Raw genomic sequence first — 16236 nt, forward strand, 5'->3', positions numbered from 1 at the left:
GGAAAACTGGTGAAATATAAAATTATATAAATATAAGAAAGTATACGATTGAACAAATTCATACACTATACTCTCTGCATGTAAATGCTTGTCATTGCATTGTTGGTAGGTCAGTTGTGTCGTCAGTCACCTGAACGATTTATCTACTCGTTTAAATGAGCCTTAAAAGTGGGCCCATATAGTCAGAAGGGGGGCCAATTTGAGTAGGCCTGGCCAACTCAAGTAGGCAGGGCCAGCAATACTATACAGGGGCAATATATTGTGCTACACTTTGCTATTTTGTTTTTGTAAAGAACCAAATACCAAAGTGTAGTGTATATGTATGTATATGTGTGTGTGTGTGTGTGTGTGTGTATATATATATATATATATATATATATATATATATATATATATATATATATATATAGCCTTAGCAGAACCAAACAGCACAGCACAAAATACTCTCCCAGCAGAACCAAATACTGCAGTTCAGTAGAAAATACCACCCCAGCAGAACCAAATACCACAATGCAGCACAAAACATTACCCCAACAGAACCAAATACTGCAGTTCAGCATAATGTACTGCTCCAGCACACCCCAATACCACAATGCAGCACAATATACTGCATCAGCAGCACAAAACACCTACCCACTGTGTCTACCTATGACACAGAGGGGAAGTATTGCTATTGATGCTGGAGGTGCTGCCAGTAAGCCTATACAACACAAGTACGAACTGTAGAAACTTCCTTTAAAAAAGAAAAAAAAAACAGCTGGCTGTCCATTTACAGAGACAAAATGGTGTTGCTGGAGTTTGTTGATTAAGTGGCAGATTTTTCATCTCAAAATGAATTCTCATTCTCTAGCAGCAGTATGAATCGCACCAACTGTGAGTGACTAGTCCCTCCCTAATTGCTTTCCCTGATAAAGCTCTCAATCAACCTAATTAAGTCCCTTTTGTTAGACACAGCCAAGACACATGCTCTGAGGTCGCAAGCTGCACAAAGAATGGCATTCTATAGCATTCTCACAGGGACCTGCCAGAATCCTCCCCCTTGTTTGGCTGCCAGCCTCTGAGCCAATCAGGGCCAGCCCTTCCCTCCCAGAGTCATATGATCCTCCATTTTCTTCCTTCCGGTCTTTTCCCTGCCAATTTTCACAGTAAATTGGCGCTGGCGCCATTTCTGGCCAACTCATCTGAAGCGAATCACAAATCTTCGGATTCATTTGGTAGCAGAATTTTTGTGAAAGACGTAATTAATCCACTTTTGTTCAGAATCAATTCACTCATCTCTAGTTTTAGTATAGTGTAAGTAATATATTACTTGCTGTTGAAGACCTTAGTAAAATGATAATACAAATCAACAAGACTACCAGATGCACCTGAGCAAATAAAACAACAAAGTAAATTCCTGTGTAATGTGTGGTTTTAGTTATACTTTAAAAGAAGTATAGTTATGCTATGTTGTCTTTTTTTTGTAAATTTTGTGTTGGCCATATTGGTTAGTTAGCAGATTCCCCTCTATCTAGATGGAATATTTCTATCTGTTCCAGGTGTGTGTGTATATAAAGGAAGACAGATGTAATGTTTTAATAGTCCTATGTTTCTGTGTTTACTACCTTATTTAATCATCATATATTTTATTACAGCGTAGTAAACGAACAATAATTGGTTTTTTTGAAACCAAGGAGTCTGACAACTATCGAACATTTGAAAAAGTATCAAACATTTTACATGATGATTGTGTATTTATTGCTGCTTTTGGGTAAGTGATAAACATTTTCCGTATTGAGTGTGTGTATTTAGCTATCTAACCTAGCTATCCACATATGATACATAAAACGCCCTTTTTGTTTACCCTTATTTTAGAGAGATTGCTAAGCCAGAAAGATTTAGTGGAGACAACGTTATCTACAGGCCCATAGGAGTAAGTATAAATTTTATGGGTTTGAAATTATTTGTATGGCAAGCATATTTCCATTTGGTTATTGTAAGTAGATAATGGTGTTCATTTATTACCCAGTTTTTGGCGTAAAATGTCACAAGACCCTATTTTTTATTTATTTATTTTTAAATATTTGTGCTCCTAAATTTTAAGAGCACGTTACATTTTTACCCTGTCCTCGACACTAGGGAGGGGAGGAAGGGTGACGGTGTATCAGAGGTGGGGGCCATAGGTTCTGGCAAACTCTCTAGAATTTATGCCATAAAGCTGGCATAAATGACTATTGAAATCTACACTAGCCCCTGGCTGGAGTATATTTCAATCTAGGCTCACAGACTGGCAGAGGATGCATCTAATTAATTACGTGGACTGCACCTCGTCATAAATTAGGTGTATCCTCTGGCAACACAGGGAGTATAAAAGACTGGCGTAAAATGACCACCAATAAATTTATTCTTTCATTACAGTCCATATGAATCAAATATTTATTTAGTGCAGTCTAAAGCTTATATTACAATGGCAGATTGTCTGCCAGATCATCGCTAATTTGTGTTTGTGGTAAACTCTTGTTAGCGATGATTTGGCAGTGTAATACTGCCACTGATTACCCAGTGAATGTGCAAACGCTCGTTCACCGGGCACATGTGATTTTAAGCATGCTTAAAAATCTGCCGCTGGCAAACAACTAGACATTATGGGGAAGAGCAATTGCATAACGATCGCTCCTCCCCATACTATGGAGGAGATATCTGCATGTAATAGCAGCGGTCTCCTCCACTAGCGAGCAGGCGATTGTCAGGAGAGAAGCGTTTTTTTTTCCTGGCAATCACCTGCAGAATCTTCTAGTGCAATACTAGCTTAAAGGGGTTCTCCGGGAATTAAGAAAATGAAAATACGTAAATATTACTTTTATTATATCCCCAAATACCTTTCATTAGTTATAATGGCTATTTTGGTCTGGGGAGCAATGATTAGGAGAAACAAAATGGCCACCGTCCTGTTAGTGAACACAACCTGTCCTAATCACAGAGGAGGACAAGTTGCTTCACAACACTGAGATAAAGAGCTGCCTCATCCTCCTCTCTGCTCTGCTTGTCAGGAATTATGATCCTGAATACAGTTTAATATGATATTTAGCTGAATCTCTGTAGGAATGGAGTTCATGAGGAGACATGAAGTACAGAGAGGACGGAAAGGACAGACTGTGATAATGTGGGGCTGCAGTAATGGAGACTGCATAGAAGAGCTGCTGCTTATTAGCCACATCTGCTCATGAACTCCATCCCTACAGAGATTCAGCTAAAGATCTTATCATCTGTATTCACGATCATAATCCCTGACGAGCCGAGAGGATGAGGCAGCTCTTCAGCTCAGTGTTGTGAAGTAATTTTTCCTGCTGTGTGATTAGGACAGGTTTGTGTGCACTGATAGGACAGTGGCCATTTTGTTTCTCCTGATCATTGCCTCCCGGACAAAAAGAGCCATTATAACTAATGAAAGGTATTTGGGAATGAATTTATAATGAATTAATATTTAAGTATTTTCATTTTCTTAATTCCCAGAGAAACCCTTTAACGAGCAACACTGACAGGACTTTCTCACTAATTGACAGTCTGTATGTTGGGTTCGGGGGGAGCATTTAAAAAAATATATATTTACAGACTTATTTTCCTTGACTGTTATAAATAGGTTTTAGAGGAATTTTGAAAAAAATTAAAATATTTTGTATATCACTATAAACCTATTTATGAGAACATGACTGCTGCCAATATTTTTTTTTAAATGTTATATACAATATACCACTTTATTGTACCAGGCTGTAAAATTAAGGAAAGCTAATCTTTGTTTTTCATAAAGGAAAGTGCTCCAGATATGGTTTATTTGGGTTCACTCACCAACTTTGATTTGGCTTTTGCTTGGACGCAAGATAAATGTGTGCCTCTTGTACGGGAAATCACATTCGAGAACGGAGAGGTAAAAATGTAAACTTTTTACAAGATGTCTTTCTTACCTTTCTGTATGCATGGCTAATTGAATATGTTTGGGAATGAATAAGAAAAAGCATTACGAAATATAGTTAATAAAATAATAATTTATTAGCTATATTTTATATGGTGGCTATAAAGAAAAAATTATGAGATGTTACAAACAATGCATTTTTTCTTTTTAAATTTTTTTTTTTTGGGGGGGGGGGGGGGGAAAGAGGGTGCTGTAGGTATTGGCATTTTTCAGAAGACTATGGAGTGGCAATCATAATGCTCATCTGCATGTCTAATATAGCCTTAAAGAAAAACTCCCGCAGAAAATGTTATTTTCTGACCTAGACAGGTGCATGATGTAATCTTCTCATCAGTGTCTGTTTTTTCTGAGCTATCCCCTCCCTTCTGCCTCTCGGCTGTGTCAGCATTCAGACTTTCCTAATAACAGCATCTTATATGTGGACAGGATGCCAGTTTTTCTATGTAATCCTTTGGGAGCCTCAATGTCAGTCTAAGGGCTCATTCAGACGGCTGTGTGCTGTCCGCAAAAATGTGGATCCGTTTTTTTTGCAGACAGTTCAGCATGCCCGCAAAAAAACGGATTGCATTCCGTTTTTTGGCTGATCTATAGACTTCAATAGGGCCATGTCCTGATTTTTCCTGACAAGTATAGGACATGTTTCCATTTGTTGCTGAGCTGTGCAATGGAAGAAAAGTCTGAATGAGCCCTTATAGGAATGAATAGAGAAGTAACTGACTTCCTGTCCTGTGTCCGTTGGAGATCAGAGAGTTGGTCAGTTGGTCACATGACAGCTAAGAATTAGAAGGGAGGGAATAACTCACAAATGGTCACTGATGAGAAGATTACATTCACTACAGATTACATAATAGGAGCAAGCAAGGCAAATTAATGGTTGGAGTGAGTTTTGCAGAGAGAATTGCCTCACGGCGTCTCTTTCAGAGGTTTCTACCAAGACTGTACCATCTTTTCGCTCTGAATTTTCAGATGTGTTTTCAGAGAGTGGTGTCCAGGAGTTGCCCCCTCACCGGGAGTACGACTGCCCTATTGATCTCATCCCAGGCTCCAAGCTGCCAAAATCACGTTTATACAATCTCTCCCAACCTGAAAGAGTCGCTATGCGTACTTATATCTCTCTGCAGAGAATACAAATTTTTGCAGGAGCTCTTCATTATCACATCGCTTACGCAGCACTGACAGCACGATCTCTAGCTCCTCCTGTGTACTCCTGAACAATCTTCTAAGCTCAATTCTGTTCAATACTTGGAAGTTTTAGGAGAAAAATTGCTTAAAGGGGTTGGCAACTTTCTGGTTATTGTTGACCAATGTGTTTCTTGGATGACTATATGTCACTTTCTAATATAGCCTTTGTTGAAATTGTGCACCATTTTCTAGATATCATAAGCTACACACAATCTTTGGTGCTGTTCACATAGAGGTCCAGTCCATAAAATGGGTGCTGAAGGAGGGTCATATGACCTGGCAAATCACCTTCATGTGATGCCTCCTCCAATCAAACACAATGCACCTGCACTAAAATCTCAACAAAACAAGTACAGATGGCAGGTGCAGTGTGTTGTAATGGAGGAGGTAACGCATGGAGATGACTTAACTGGTCACATGACCCTCAATCAGCAGCCATTTTATGGACAAGATCTCTGTGTGCACAACACAAAAGAGGGGTATGCCTTATCTAATGTAGAAAATGGAGCAGAATTTCAACAAAGGCTATATTAGTAAGTGTCATATAATCATCTCACAAACACACTGCTCAACAATAACAAGAAAGTGGTTAACCCCTTTTAATAAAAATCAATTGCAAAAGTGTTCAATGGAAATGGAAACTCTCTTGTGCCTTATAGTGTTCTAACAGTACGCATTGGTATTAAAGAGATTGGCCCATCTCGCACATTGGTGGCATATCACCAGGATATAAAAGTGCATGGAGCATAGAAGTGAATGGAGCAGTGACCACATTCATTTTTATGGGACTTCCCAAAATAGCTGAGATCACCACTTGGCTATTTTCGACAGTCCGATAGAAATGGAGGGCGGCTGTGTATGCATAGTCTGCATTCCTTCACTTTGCAGGCTCCTTTCTAGAGACCCGCACCCATCAGGATATGCTACCAATGTCTATCGATATGCCACCAATGTGTGACATGGGCAAACCCCTAAGTTATCTTATATCTTTGTGACTATATGAAAGAAAAATATAATTAATGAAGCAAAACTGTTTTTCAACTTTCTATATTTACTGTTTTTATTATAATTCCTTATAGCTGGACTTCTTAGTGTGTTGGTGCATTTTTTTTTGTAATACTTGGGTGCTTTCCGGTAATAAGAAATTAAATTGAGAGGAAATCAGTTTGGCAGGGAAGTCAGACACACCACACTCCCACCAATCAGCTGATCCGTGGGAGTGCCAGGTGTTGGCCCCTCACCGATCTGATATTAATGACCTGTCCTGAAGATAGATCATCTGTATCTAAGTATTGGAAATCCATTTTAAACTGATGACATAACTGATCCTACTGTTTCAGTAGGAATCTGCTTTGACCTTTATTTAACCTTTATTTTGCAATTATGTGTTTTAGGAGCTGACTGAGGAGGGTCTTCCATTCCTTATACTTTTCCATATGAAAGATGACTTGGCAAGTTTAGAAAAGTTCCAACAAGAAGTTGCACGTCAGTTAATTAGTGAAAAAGGTATGTTTTGACTTTGAGATTTGTGTGTGTGTGCTTTTTTTTTTTTTTTTTTTTAAGAAAACTTCCACTCTTTGAAACTGATGACCCATCCTCTGTATAGGTCATCAGTATCTGATCGGTGGAGAGCTGGTACCTGGGACCACCGCCGATCAGCTGTTTGAGAAAGCGGCCACATCACTCACAGGAGCCCTGGGGCCTTCTCAAACAGCTGATCGGCGGGGGGTCCCGGGTGTCTCACCCTCACTGATCAGATGCTGATGACCGATCCAGAGGATATGTCATCAGTTTCAAAGATAAGCCCTTTAAGAAAATTTAAGAAAACAACATATTCATCTACACCTGAAAATCTAATGTCTGTCATTTTAAAATACGGTATGTTCTTAAGAAGAACATATGTGTTTATGCCAGTGTTGTCATTTTCTAGAGTAGAATTGTGTATTTCAATGTTTTTTACTTTTTTTTTTTTTTTTCTTCTTCTTCCCTTCCAGGATCAATAAACTTTCTTCATGCAGACTGTGATAAGTTTAGACATCCTCTCTTGCACATTCAGAAAAGTCCTGCAGATTGTCCAGTAATAGCAATTGATAGTTTTAGGCACATGTATGTGTTTTCGGATTTTAAGGACTTATCGTAAGTATCTCTTTCTTGTATGAATTTTGCCGCATCTTTTCCCACAAAACTATATATCAATCTGTTCAGTTCCTCCTGCTCAGGCCCCTTTACAGACTGAGAATCTGCGAGATAATCACTAATGAGCGTTTGTAGGAATGCTCGTTACCGATTATCTGGCAGGTTGTAAAGATGCTGCTGCTTACCCAATGAACGAGCAAAATGCTCGTTCGTCTTGGTAATATGCTCATTTGTGCAGGCACCTAAATCGGCGTTTGCCGGCAGCAGATTGTGCCGTCTAAACACCATGCTGTCGGCAAACAACAAGTCTGTATAGGGACGAGCGATGGCAATAGCGATTGCTCCTTCACAGACTTTGTCTCCTTCACTGACGAGCAGGGGCTTGTCTCCTTCCTGACAATTGCCTGCTAAATACTCCAGTGTAAAGGGACTTTAACGTGCTGCCTGCAGAATGCACTGTAGTTAGTGGTGAAAGGTTCATTTTTTTTTTAAGCAGTTAAATCAGTAGGGGTCCTGGTTATCTGATACAGAGCTCCAAATCCCTTGCCTGCAACTATTAGTAAAAGTACCTTAGAAGCTAACTGCACACTCCTATGCTCCCTCCAGTGGCATCTCCAGGTAGTCGGCATATTTTAAATATATGGGACAGACTGCCTGTTGCCCATGTCAGCTGATCACAACACAGCTTTTATTTTTCAGGCTCCTAATATGAGCTGCAAACTTAGCTGGGATTGGTTGCATTTGGCAATATGTCATCAATATCAAATAGTGCTCCTGCTTCTGCCGCATATAAGTCGATTTTAAAGCACTGCAGAATATGTTTGCACTATATATGCTGATGTCAGTGCATGCAGGCCAGGGCCTAGTGCCAGTGAATGTCAGTATAGCACTGGCCATAAAATACATTGCACTACAGGAACAGTGCAAAGTATTTTAGAAGCAATCAAAAAATCACATATTATAAAAAATTCAAGTAAAAAAATATTTTTCCATTAAAAAACCTTTTCAATAGAAAATGTATTGCAATTATAAAATCTCCATATATTGGGTATTGTCACATCCGTACAACCCGCATTACGCACTGTGTATTTGGTATAGCTGTAATCTTCCTGACCAAGAGAATACAGTTATTGTGTTATGCCGAAAAATTTATGCTGCCAAATTTATAACCTAAAAACTCAGTGACCGTATTTCTGTTTTTTCCCATCACTTTTACAAAAAAAGTTGATAAAAGTTAATCAGTACCCCAAAATGGCACCATTAAAAACTACAACTTGTCCCGCAAAAAGCAACCCCTTATATGGCTATGGAAAAATTAAGTTGTAGCTCTTGGAAGGCCATGATGAAAAAAAATAAAAATATCTGGTCATTAAGGCCCAAAATAGGCTGGGGGTTAAACGGTAATAGCTGAAAATAAACTTTAAGATATAGTTTTTCCATGTATAGAACTTTTGGGAAAATTGTCTAATAAAACATTACCGTGACTGTATAGCTAAATGAAAGTGAAATGGTATGGGAACTAGACTAGTTTGCCATTGCAAGTTACTCTTTTTGTACTGCCTATGGCATGGATTAATTACCTTTGGCACTCCAGCTGTGGGGAAAGTCCCAGAATGCATACTTGCTTGACTGTTCTCAGAACTCCCATAAAACTGAAGAGCATGCTGGGAGTTGTAGTCTTGTTGTTTTTATTGATATCATTTTGGAGTGTGTGTGTGGCTTTTTGATCACATTGTATTACATTTTTCTGGGTAGTGTGACACAGTAAAGGGAATTGTATGTGGAGGCAGGTACTTTCCTCCCAGTGTGTGCTGCTGGACTAATTAGCAGTCAGGCAAGGTCAAACACCGGACTGGATCGCAGGTGACGATCCGGGTTTTTGTTAACACCTAGCTGCCTTTAAAAGCTGGGGTGGAGGGCAGAGACCCATGTGAGGGGAAACAGGCTGACTAAAGCCTGCTGATGGACTCTTGTTGGCAGAACAGGCCGCATGGTGTGAACTGACACCAATACTGCAAGGTGACTTTCTTTTTGCTTGAAAGTGTTTTTTTGTTCTGTGAACTTTCTAACGTATGAATAAACACTGAACTTTTGCTTTACAAACGGGTTGGTGCCTCTATACTGCGTCCGCTTATCCTGTTTGCTCGCATCCTCCACCAATTGTGGGGATTCGCTTTGGTAATTGCAGTGAGGCCCGCGTAAAGTGAAATATTTTTGTCACATTTTTTTCGGGCTCTGTTGTATGTCCTGAATTAAGCCTGCTAAGTTGCAACCAGCATCACGGGACAAGATTGAAGAGATGGTGCAGGCCAACCTAAGGCAACAACAGGCCATGGAGCAGCAGCAGGAGACTAACAGAGCTGCTAGAGGCTAATCAGCGACAGCAAGAAACGAACCACCGCGGCTACTGCAACACGTGATGGCCTTAGAGAAGACAGGAGTATCTCAGGGAGTCTGCGATGCCCGAAAAGCGGTCCGCACAGCGATCCCCAAGATGGCACCAATGGATGACTTCGAAACTTACCTGGCGGTGTTCGAGAAGGTGGCCGTGAGGGAGAGTCTAGCGTGAGACCAGTGGGCTGAGGTCATCACTCCGTTTCTGGCATCAGGACCCCAACAGGTTTACTTTGATTTACCGGACGAGCAAGCAGCAGACTACTATAAGGTCAAGGGTGAGATCCTGGCGAGACTGAGGGTGAATGTGTTGGTCCGGGCCCAGCGGGTGCATCAGTGGAAGTTTAACCCGGCTGAGCCAGCGAGACCCCAGTATTATAATTTGCTGCATCTCTTGCAAAAATGGCTACCGCCTGACGTACAGAGTCCCACTGCTATGCTCGACCGTATTGTAGCTGAAAAATTCTGGAGGGCATTGCCACCACCCCTCCAGCGCTGAGTTGGCCAGACGTCTCCTACTACCGTAGTGCCCTGGAGATTGTGGACCTGGTCGAACTGTATGGGGCTACTGAGGAACTTCAGGGGAAAACTCTGGGGAAGGGTGTAACAAAATCCCTGCCCCAGACCCGGTGGCCTGAGCTGAGAAAGGGGATGTGCCCTTTGGGGACTGGAACCCGATAATCTGCTGGCGGTGTCATGAGCCCAGCTATGTACGGGCCAACTGTCTCCACCTGGTCGAGCCTATGGAGTCATGGTATTCCAGAAGAGTCGGTGTGTTAGACACTCCAGAAACTCAATAACGAACCTTTGTGTCAGGTGGAGTTGGGAGTCACTCCCGTGGTGGCTCTGCTGGACTCAGGGAGTCGGGTGACCCTTGTGAGGGCTTCCCTGGTGCAACCCACCGAGTTTACGGGCCAGAAAGTCGTGGTGCTCCGCATACATGGAGATTTAAAAGGGTATCCCACTGCTCTGGTGTCTCTAAGCACGTGTGCCGGCAGGCGGATCTATGAGGTGGCCGTAACCACCAGCATGCACTATAAAGTAATACTGGGAAGAGACTTTCTGTTGTTCCCAGCCCTGTGGCCGGCCGTTGGACATGCTGATCCCCGGGAGATAGGGAAAGCTCCAGTAACGAGGCCTGGCCCAGTTGAGGTGTTAGAACACCAGAAACCCAAGGCGGAGGGGCCCACGGTAGGTCCGGTGGGTGAGGGGGAGACGATCCCACTGAATAGGATAGGTAGGGAGCATAGGAAGATAGCTCAGACAGCCCAGAATTGGGCCTATAATCGAGCATCTGGGGTCCGTAACTAGCCGGGGAGATCAGTTTTTTTGTTTTTGGGCCTCCTGTTGACAGGAAGTTCCTTGCTAGGTTGCAGGGGCCCTACAAAATATCAGAGAAAGTTGGGGACACAAATTACAAGGTACGCCTGCCAGGTCGGCAAAAGCCGAGGCAGGTCTACCATGTCAATTTACTAAAACCTTGGAAGGTTAGGGAGACCTGTACTGAGAACAGCCCACGGCCGGTTTATCTAGGAGAAGAGATTCCGGTCCCTCTGCTACAGGGGAAGCGGCTGCCACAGAAAAGATTACTTGACAGCCTTTTCCGCTAAACAGACTAAGGGGGCCAGGGAGTTCGTTAGTTTGAACACTGATGTGTTCTCTGACCTCCCTGATCGCCCTTCCGTAACCCACCGTGATAGTCACTGAGCCCCAGGCAAAAGTCTGGTTAAAGCTATACCGAGTGCCCCGTGGTTCGGCGACAAGCCATCTCTGAAGTAGTGATATGGGGTTGGCCGCGGCCTGTCACCACCTGGACAAAGTGAGGAAGTCCCAGGTCACCAGATGGCTCTGGTCACTGCAGAACTTTGAGTTCACGGTAGAGCACAGAGCAGGCCGGTTGCAGGGAAGCACGGAGGCACTGTCCCGGGTGCACTGTTTATGCATGTGTTCACCCCCTCAAGGTTGAACAAAGGTGGTGGGGTGGTTATGTGACAGTAAAGGGAATTGTATGTGGAGGCAGGTATTTTCCTCCCAGTGTGTGTTGCTGGACTAATTAGCAGTCAGGTAAGGTCAAACACCGGACTGGATCGCAGGTGCTGGTCTGGGTTTTTGTTAACACCTAGCTGCCTGTAAAAGACAGCCGGGTTCATGCAGAGGGGATCTCTGTATTGTGATCTGAGGCTTGTGCCGGAGGGCTGAGACCCATGTGAGGGGAAACAGGCTGGCTAAAGCCTGCTGATGGACTCTTGTTGGCAGAACATGCCGCATGGTGTGAACTGACACCAATAGTGCAAGGTGACTTATTTTTTTTGTTTGAAAGTGTTTTTTTTGTTCTGTGAACTTTCTAACGTGTGAATAAACACTGAACTTTTGGTTTACAAACTGGTTGGTGCCTCTATACTGCGTCCGCTTATCCTATTTACCAGAGCGAATCCCCACAGTAGGTTAAGTGATTAAAAATGGCCAATCGGCCATTTTGATGTTTTTATTTGTTACGACATTTGCCGTATAGGATAAATATTTTTATATTTTAAAGTATGGGTGTTTTGGGACACAGTGATACATAGGGGTGCGATTGAAATTTGTATGAATTCTTTATATATATATATATATATATATATATATATATATATTATATATATAAAAATTTTTTTTTTTATTTCCCCCCCACCCCCACATGTGTGGTGGTGGTGGTACTCTAGGGGTTAAAGGAATGCAATTTATCTTATGCAGTGCCCCCAAGAACTCCAGTTAAATGAATATGAGCATTTTGATATTTTATTTACTTTAAAAAAAAAATGCATAGAAAAAACTCTCCCTCAGTTCACCCTCCCTTCATGACGAAAGAAAAATAACTTTGCACATGGCAGTTGGAGACTCATGGAATCCATAGTTTATGATACTGTTCAGATATTAGGAACCAAAAGCTTCACACAGCAGGAGATTCATAATCCTGCAGTAGAGGATAACATATGTCACATTTATTGATTAAAAATTCTACCCCTAATCCGTATCGGTTCCCTTTTTAGCCTAGAATGGCGTGTACTTTTTCTCAAGTGTATAACCTTCTTTAGTGTCATTTGGAAGCAGACCTTAAAGGGGTTGTCCGAGTTATATTTATTGATGACCTATCCTCAGGATAGGTCATCCATATCAGATCGGCGGGGGTCCGACACCCGGAACCCCCGCCGATCAGCTATTTGAAGAGGAGGCGCGCGCCGTGCCAGCGCTGCCTCCTCTTCAAAGTTTACCTTCTCGCCGTTGCATCTGCAGTGGTGAGCAGGTGTAATTACACCCAAGCTGTCCCATTCATTTCAATGGTACGGCTTGGGTGTAATTACACCTGCTCACCACTGCAGATGCAACAGCGAGAAGGTAAATGGTGAAGAGGAGGCAGCGCTGGCACGGCGCGCGCCTCCTCTTCAAACAGCTGATCAGCGGGGGTTCCGGGTGTCGGACCCCCGCCGATCTGAAATTGATGACCTATACTGAGGATAGGTCATCAATAAATATAACTTTGACAACCCCTTTAAAGGTGTTGTCTGAGACTCGTCAAAATGAGGTAGAGCCTAGAGTCCGTTTTTAAAACAGAAAAAGGACTTTGCTTCTGACAGTACCGCCCTTCCCACCACACTAGAAATGACTGTGTTTTGAATACACCCATGGTCACTGACTGCTAGTCAGTATATCAGCAGTCACTTGTGCGCGAACAGTTCGTGACTGAATAGCCAGCTTGCCATTTTTGATAATTTAGCCTGGATATAACCGTTTTATATGTTCTTGTTAGTTTTATAAGTGTATCATAAGACTCATTTATTTACTGTTTTTTTTTTCTAGAATTCCTGGTAAACTAAAACAGTTTGTTTTAGATTTACATTCTGGAAAACTGCATAGAGAATTTCACCATGGACCCGACCCAACTGATGTTGCTCCAGGAGAGGTACATACAATACTTTAATTGTCATTATTACCTTTAGGGCAACTTTCCATATGATTGCATTTTACTCATTTTGGCCCAATTTTTTTTTTTCAATTGGCCTTTATTACATTTTCTGCAGTTTTTGTGATATAAGGGATACATTTCAGTCTGTTTGCAGACTGCCTGTTAGAAGAGATCAAAGAGCTCTACATGAGCATCAGGTCCTCTATCTGATTTGCTGTGAACAGAATGTCTGCTGGTCTGCAAATACACAGACACTTACATCTGTACAGAGAAAGGGGATGGAATTTTTTTTAAAAGACCAATGAAAAAATTATTTATAGCCCAAAATGAGTAGGATCCAGTAAAAAAAAAAATATGCACCATAAATGTATCTTTGGATAAATGGGCTGGACCCAACAGAAATATTTTCTAGGAGGGTCTGAAGGTATCCAAATGTTAAATGGTTTATTGTTGATGATGCCACATGGTTCATTCTGTGTAAAGGTGTTTAGTTTCAATTACCAGATTGTGAAGGTAATGTAAGGTGCACAATTGTGGCTAGATTCCAGTATTCTGTTTCTGGCATAGGAACAAAATACTGTAATTGCCAGATCCAGCATATGGAGGCCCGCACCGATGCCTGCCAGACCTCTCTCACTATAATAGGGTTCCTGCGGGAGAACTTGTGACTGAGGCTCCTGCTGGACCTTCAGTACAGACATGCACATAGCCATAACTACATTGATAATATTCCAGTTTACATTTCTTGTACCTTTTTTATTGCACCTATAAAATCCCCAATTTAAAATTATGGATGTGTAGTCTGAATTTGAGAACCAAAATAATGTGAGTTCCATTTATTTCCTGACAGTTACTGTTTTTGTGTTTCTGATTGTCCAAGAGATCTCAGGGAGAGTGACCATGAAACTAATCCATGTCAATTTAATGGGTGGAGATTTTTCTAGCATTTCATTAGTTTGTCATATTTATGACCTTGATTGGGAACTGAGCTGCTCTGTGCATGTACAGCCACTTCACTGCTTTCAGTACTGTCAATTGTTATATTTCCAGCAGCTGCCACAAACAGCTGATCTTGGAGGGTGTTGGACACCCACGGATCTGCTATTGGTGCTCTATATAGAGTATCAAAAATGTGGAAGACACTTTAAAGGGGGTGTCTCACTTCAGCAAATGGCATTTATCATGTAGACAAAGTAAATACCAGGCACTCACTAATGTATTGTTATCATCCATATTGCTTTCTTTGCTCGCTAGACGTATTTTTTCATCACATTATGCACTTCTCGTTTCCATGGTTATGACGACCCTGCAATACAGCAGAGGTGGCCGTGCTTGCACACTATCCTCTTCACCAGAGAGGTCCTTGCTTTTTCCTGTAGTGTGTATTTGTAGGGTGGTTGTAACCATGGAAATGAAAAGTGTATGTGATGGAAAAATGAATCCAGCCAGCAAAGGAGGCAATATGCATAATACCAATACATTAGTAAGTGCATTGTATTAACTTTCTCTACATGATAAATGCCATTTGCTGGAGTGAGAGAACTCCTTTAAGTGTGAACTAATTGTACAATTTTTATATTTGTTGACTCATCATTTCTTTTTTCTTTTTTTTTTCCCCAGCAAACTCAAGATTTCGCAAGTAGTCCTCCTGAGAGTTCTTTTCAAAAATTAGCCCCAAGTGAATATAGGTACACTATACTGAAAAGAGATCGTGATGAGCTTTAGTAAATTAGGATTGCTTTAGAAGCCATAGCGTTTGGTCAAGCCGAGTGTGGTTTAAAAAAAAAAAAAAAACTTAGCCTATATTTTCATAATTGTATTTTTTATTTGGGAAAAACAAACAATAATGGATTATTTTTATTTGCTCCCACTGTTTGTAAATATGTCTGTGTTTAGTGGTTTCTTTCTGTACAGACTTTTAAATTGAAAATATGAAACCTGAAATCTCGTAAACGAACTGCCCTGTTTTATAATTATAAAGGTGGCATGACAGTATGCATAAGTTGTTAACTTGCACTTCCCCCAATAAATTGGATTTTTTGATGTTTTCTGTGAAGTCTGTCTTTATTTAATATAAATATAACAAATAAAAGGCACATATATAAAAAATAACAGACCAAAGACACAGATGTACATTGTGTCAACAATGAAAGTTTGTTTTGTTTTTTCAAATAAAAGAATATAATTGTTTTGCCCACTATGGCGGTCATTTACTCTTCTAAGTGGGCCATTTTTTTGGCATTGTTCACACCACTATTTTGGTATCTGACACTTTGCTGGTAAATTACAGTAATTGCCATACACTAGCATGTGATGGCATAAAAAGCCAATAATTGGCCTCTGGCCTTACCTTAGCCTACATGGAGTTGCTTCCCCTCAGTGTCAGGTTAGCAGTGTAAACAGTTGCTTCCATCTATACCGCTTTTGCAAAATGGCACTTTTTTCCCTTTTACTGCACCTGCGTTGAAAGCAATTAATGCAGGTCCAGAACATAAGGCAAACACTGGACATCCCGTATATGCAGTACAGGAAAAAGCACCATCTTGAAAAAGTAAATAGACGTCGACTGTTAACACCAGTGGGTAACTCCATGTAGGTTAAGGTAAGCCGAGACGCTAATTAGCAGCTTATG

General features: G+C 41.3%; 1 protein-coding gene across 1 annotated transcript in view; it reads left to right on the plus strand.

Moving 5' to 3' along the window:
- ERP44 (endoplasmic reticulum protein 44) overlaps positions 1 to 15652 on the plus strand; it is a 62600-nt gene extending 46948 nt beyond the window's left edge. Inside the window, exons 6-12 of the mRNA XM_040432279.1 lie at positions 1635 to 1750; positions 1855 to 1912; positions 3788 to 3904; positions 6526 to 6637; positions 7126 to 7267; positions 13499 to 13601; positions 15225 to 15652. Coding sequence (XP_040288213.1) covers positions 1635 to 1750; positions 1855 to 1912; positions 3788 to 3904; positions 6526 to 6637; positions 7126 to 7267; positions 13499 to 13601; positions 15225 to 15329 — 753 coding nt within the window. The 3' untranslated portion in view covers positions 15330 to 15652. The remainder of the gene's footprint in view (positions 1 to 1634; positions 1751 to 1854; positions 1913 to 3787; positions 3905 to 6525; positions 6638 to 7125; positions 7268 to 13498; positions 13602 to 15224) is intronic.
- The last annotated feature ends 584 nt before the right edge of the window (positions 15653 to 16236 follow it).

The sequence above is a fragment of the Bufo bufo genome, chromosome 5 (genome assembly GCF_905171765.1).
Source record: "Bufo bufo chromosome 5, aBufBuf1.1, whole genome shotgun sequence".
Taxonomy (NCBI): Eukaryota; Metazoa; Chordata; class Amphibia; order Anura; family Bufonidae; genus Bufo; species Bufo bufo.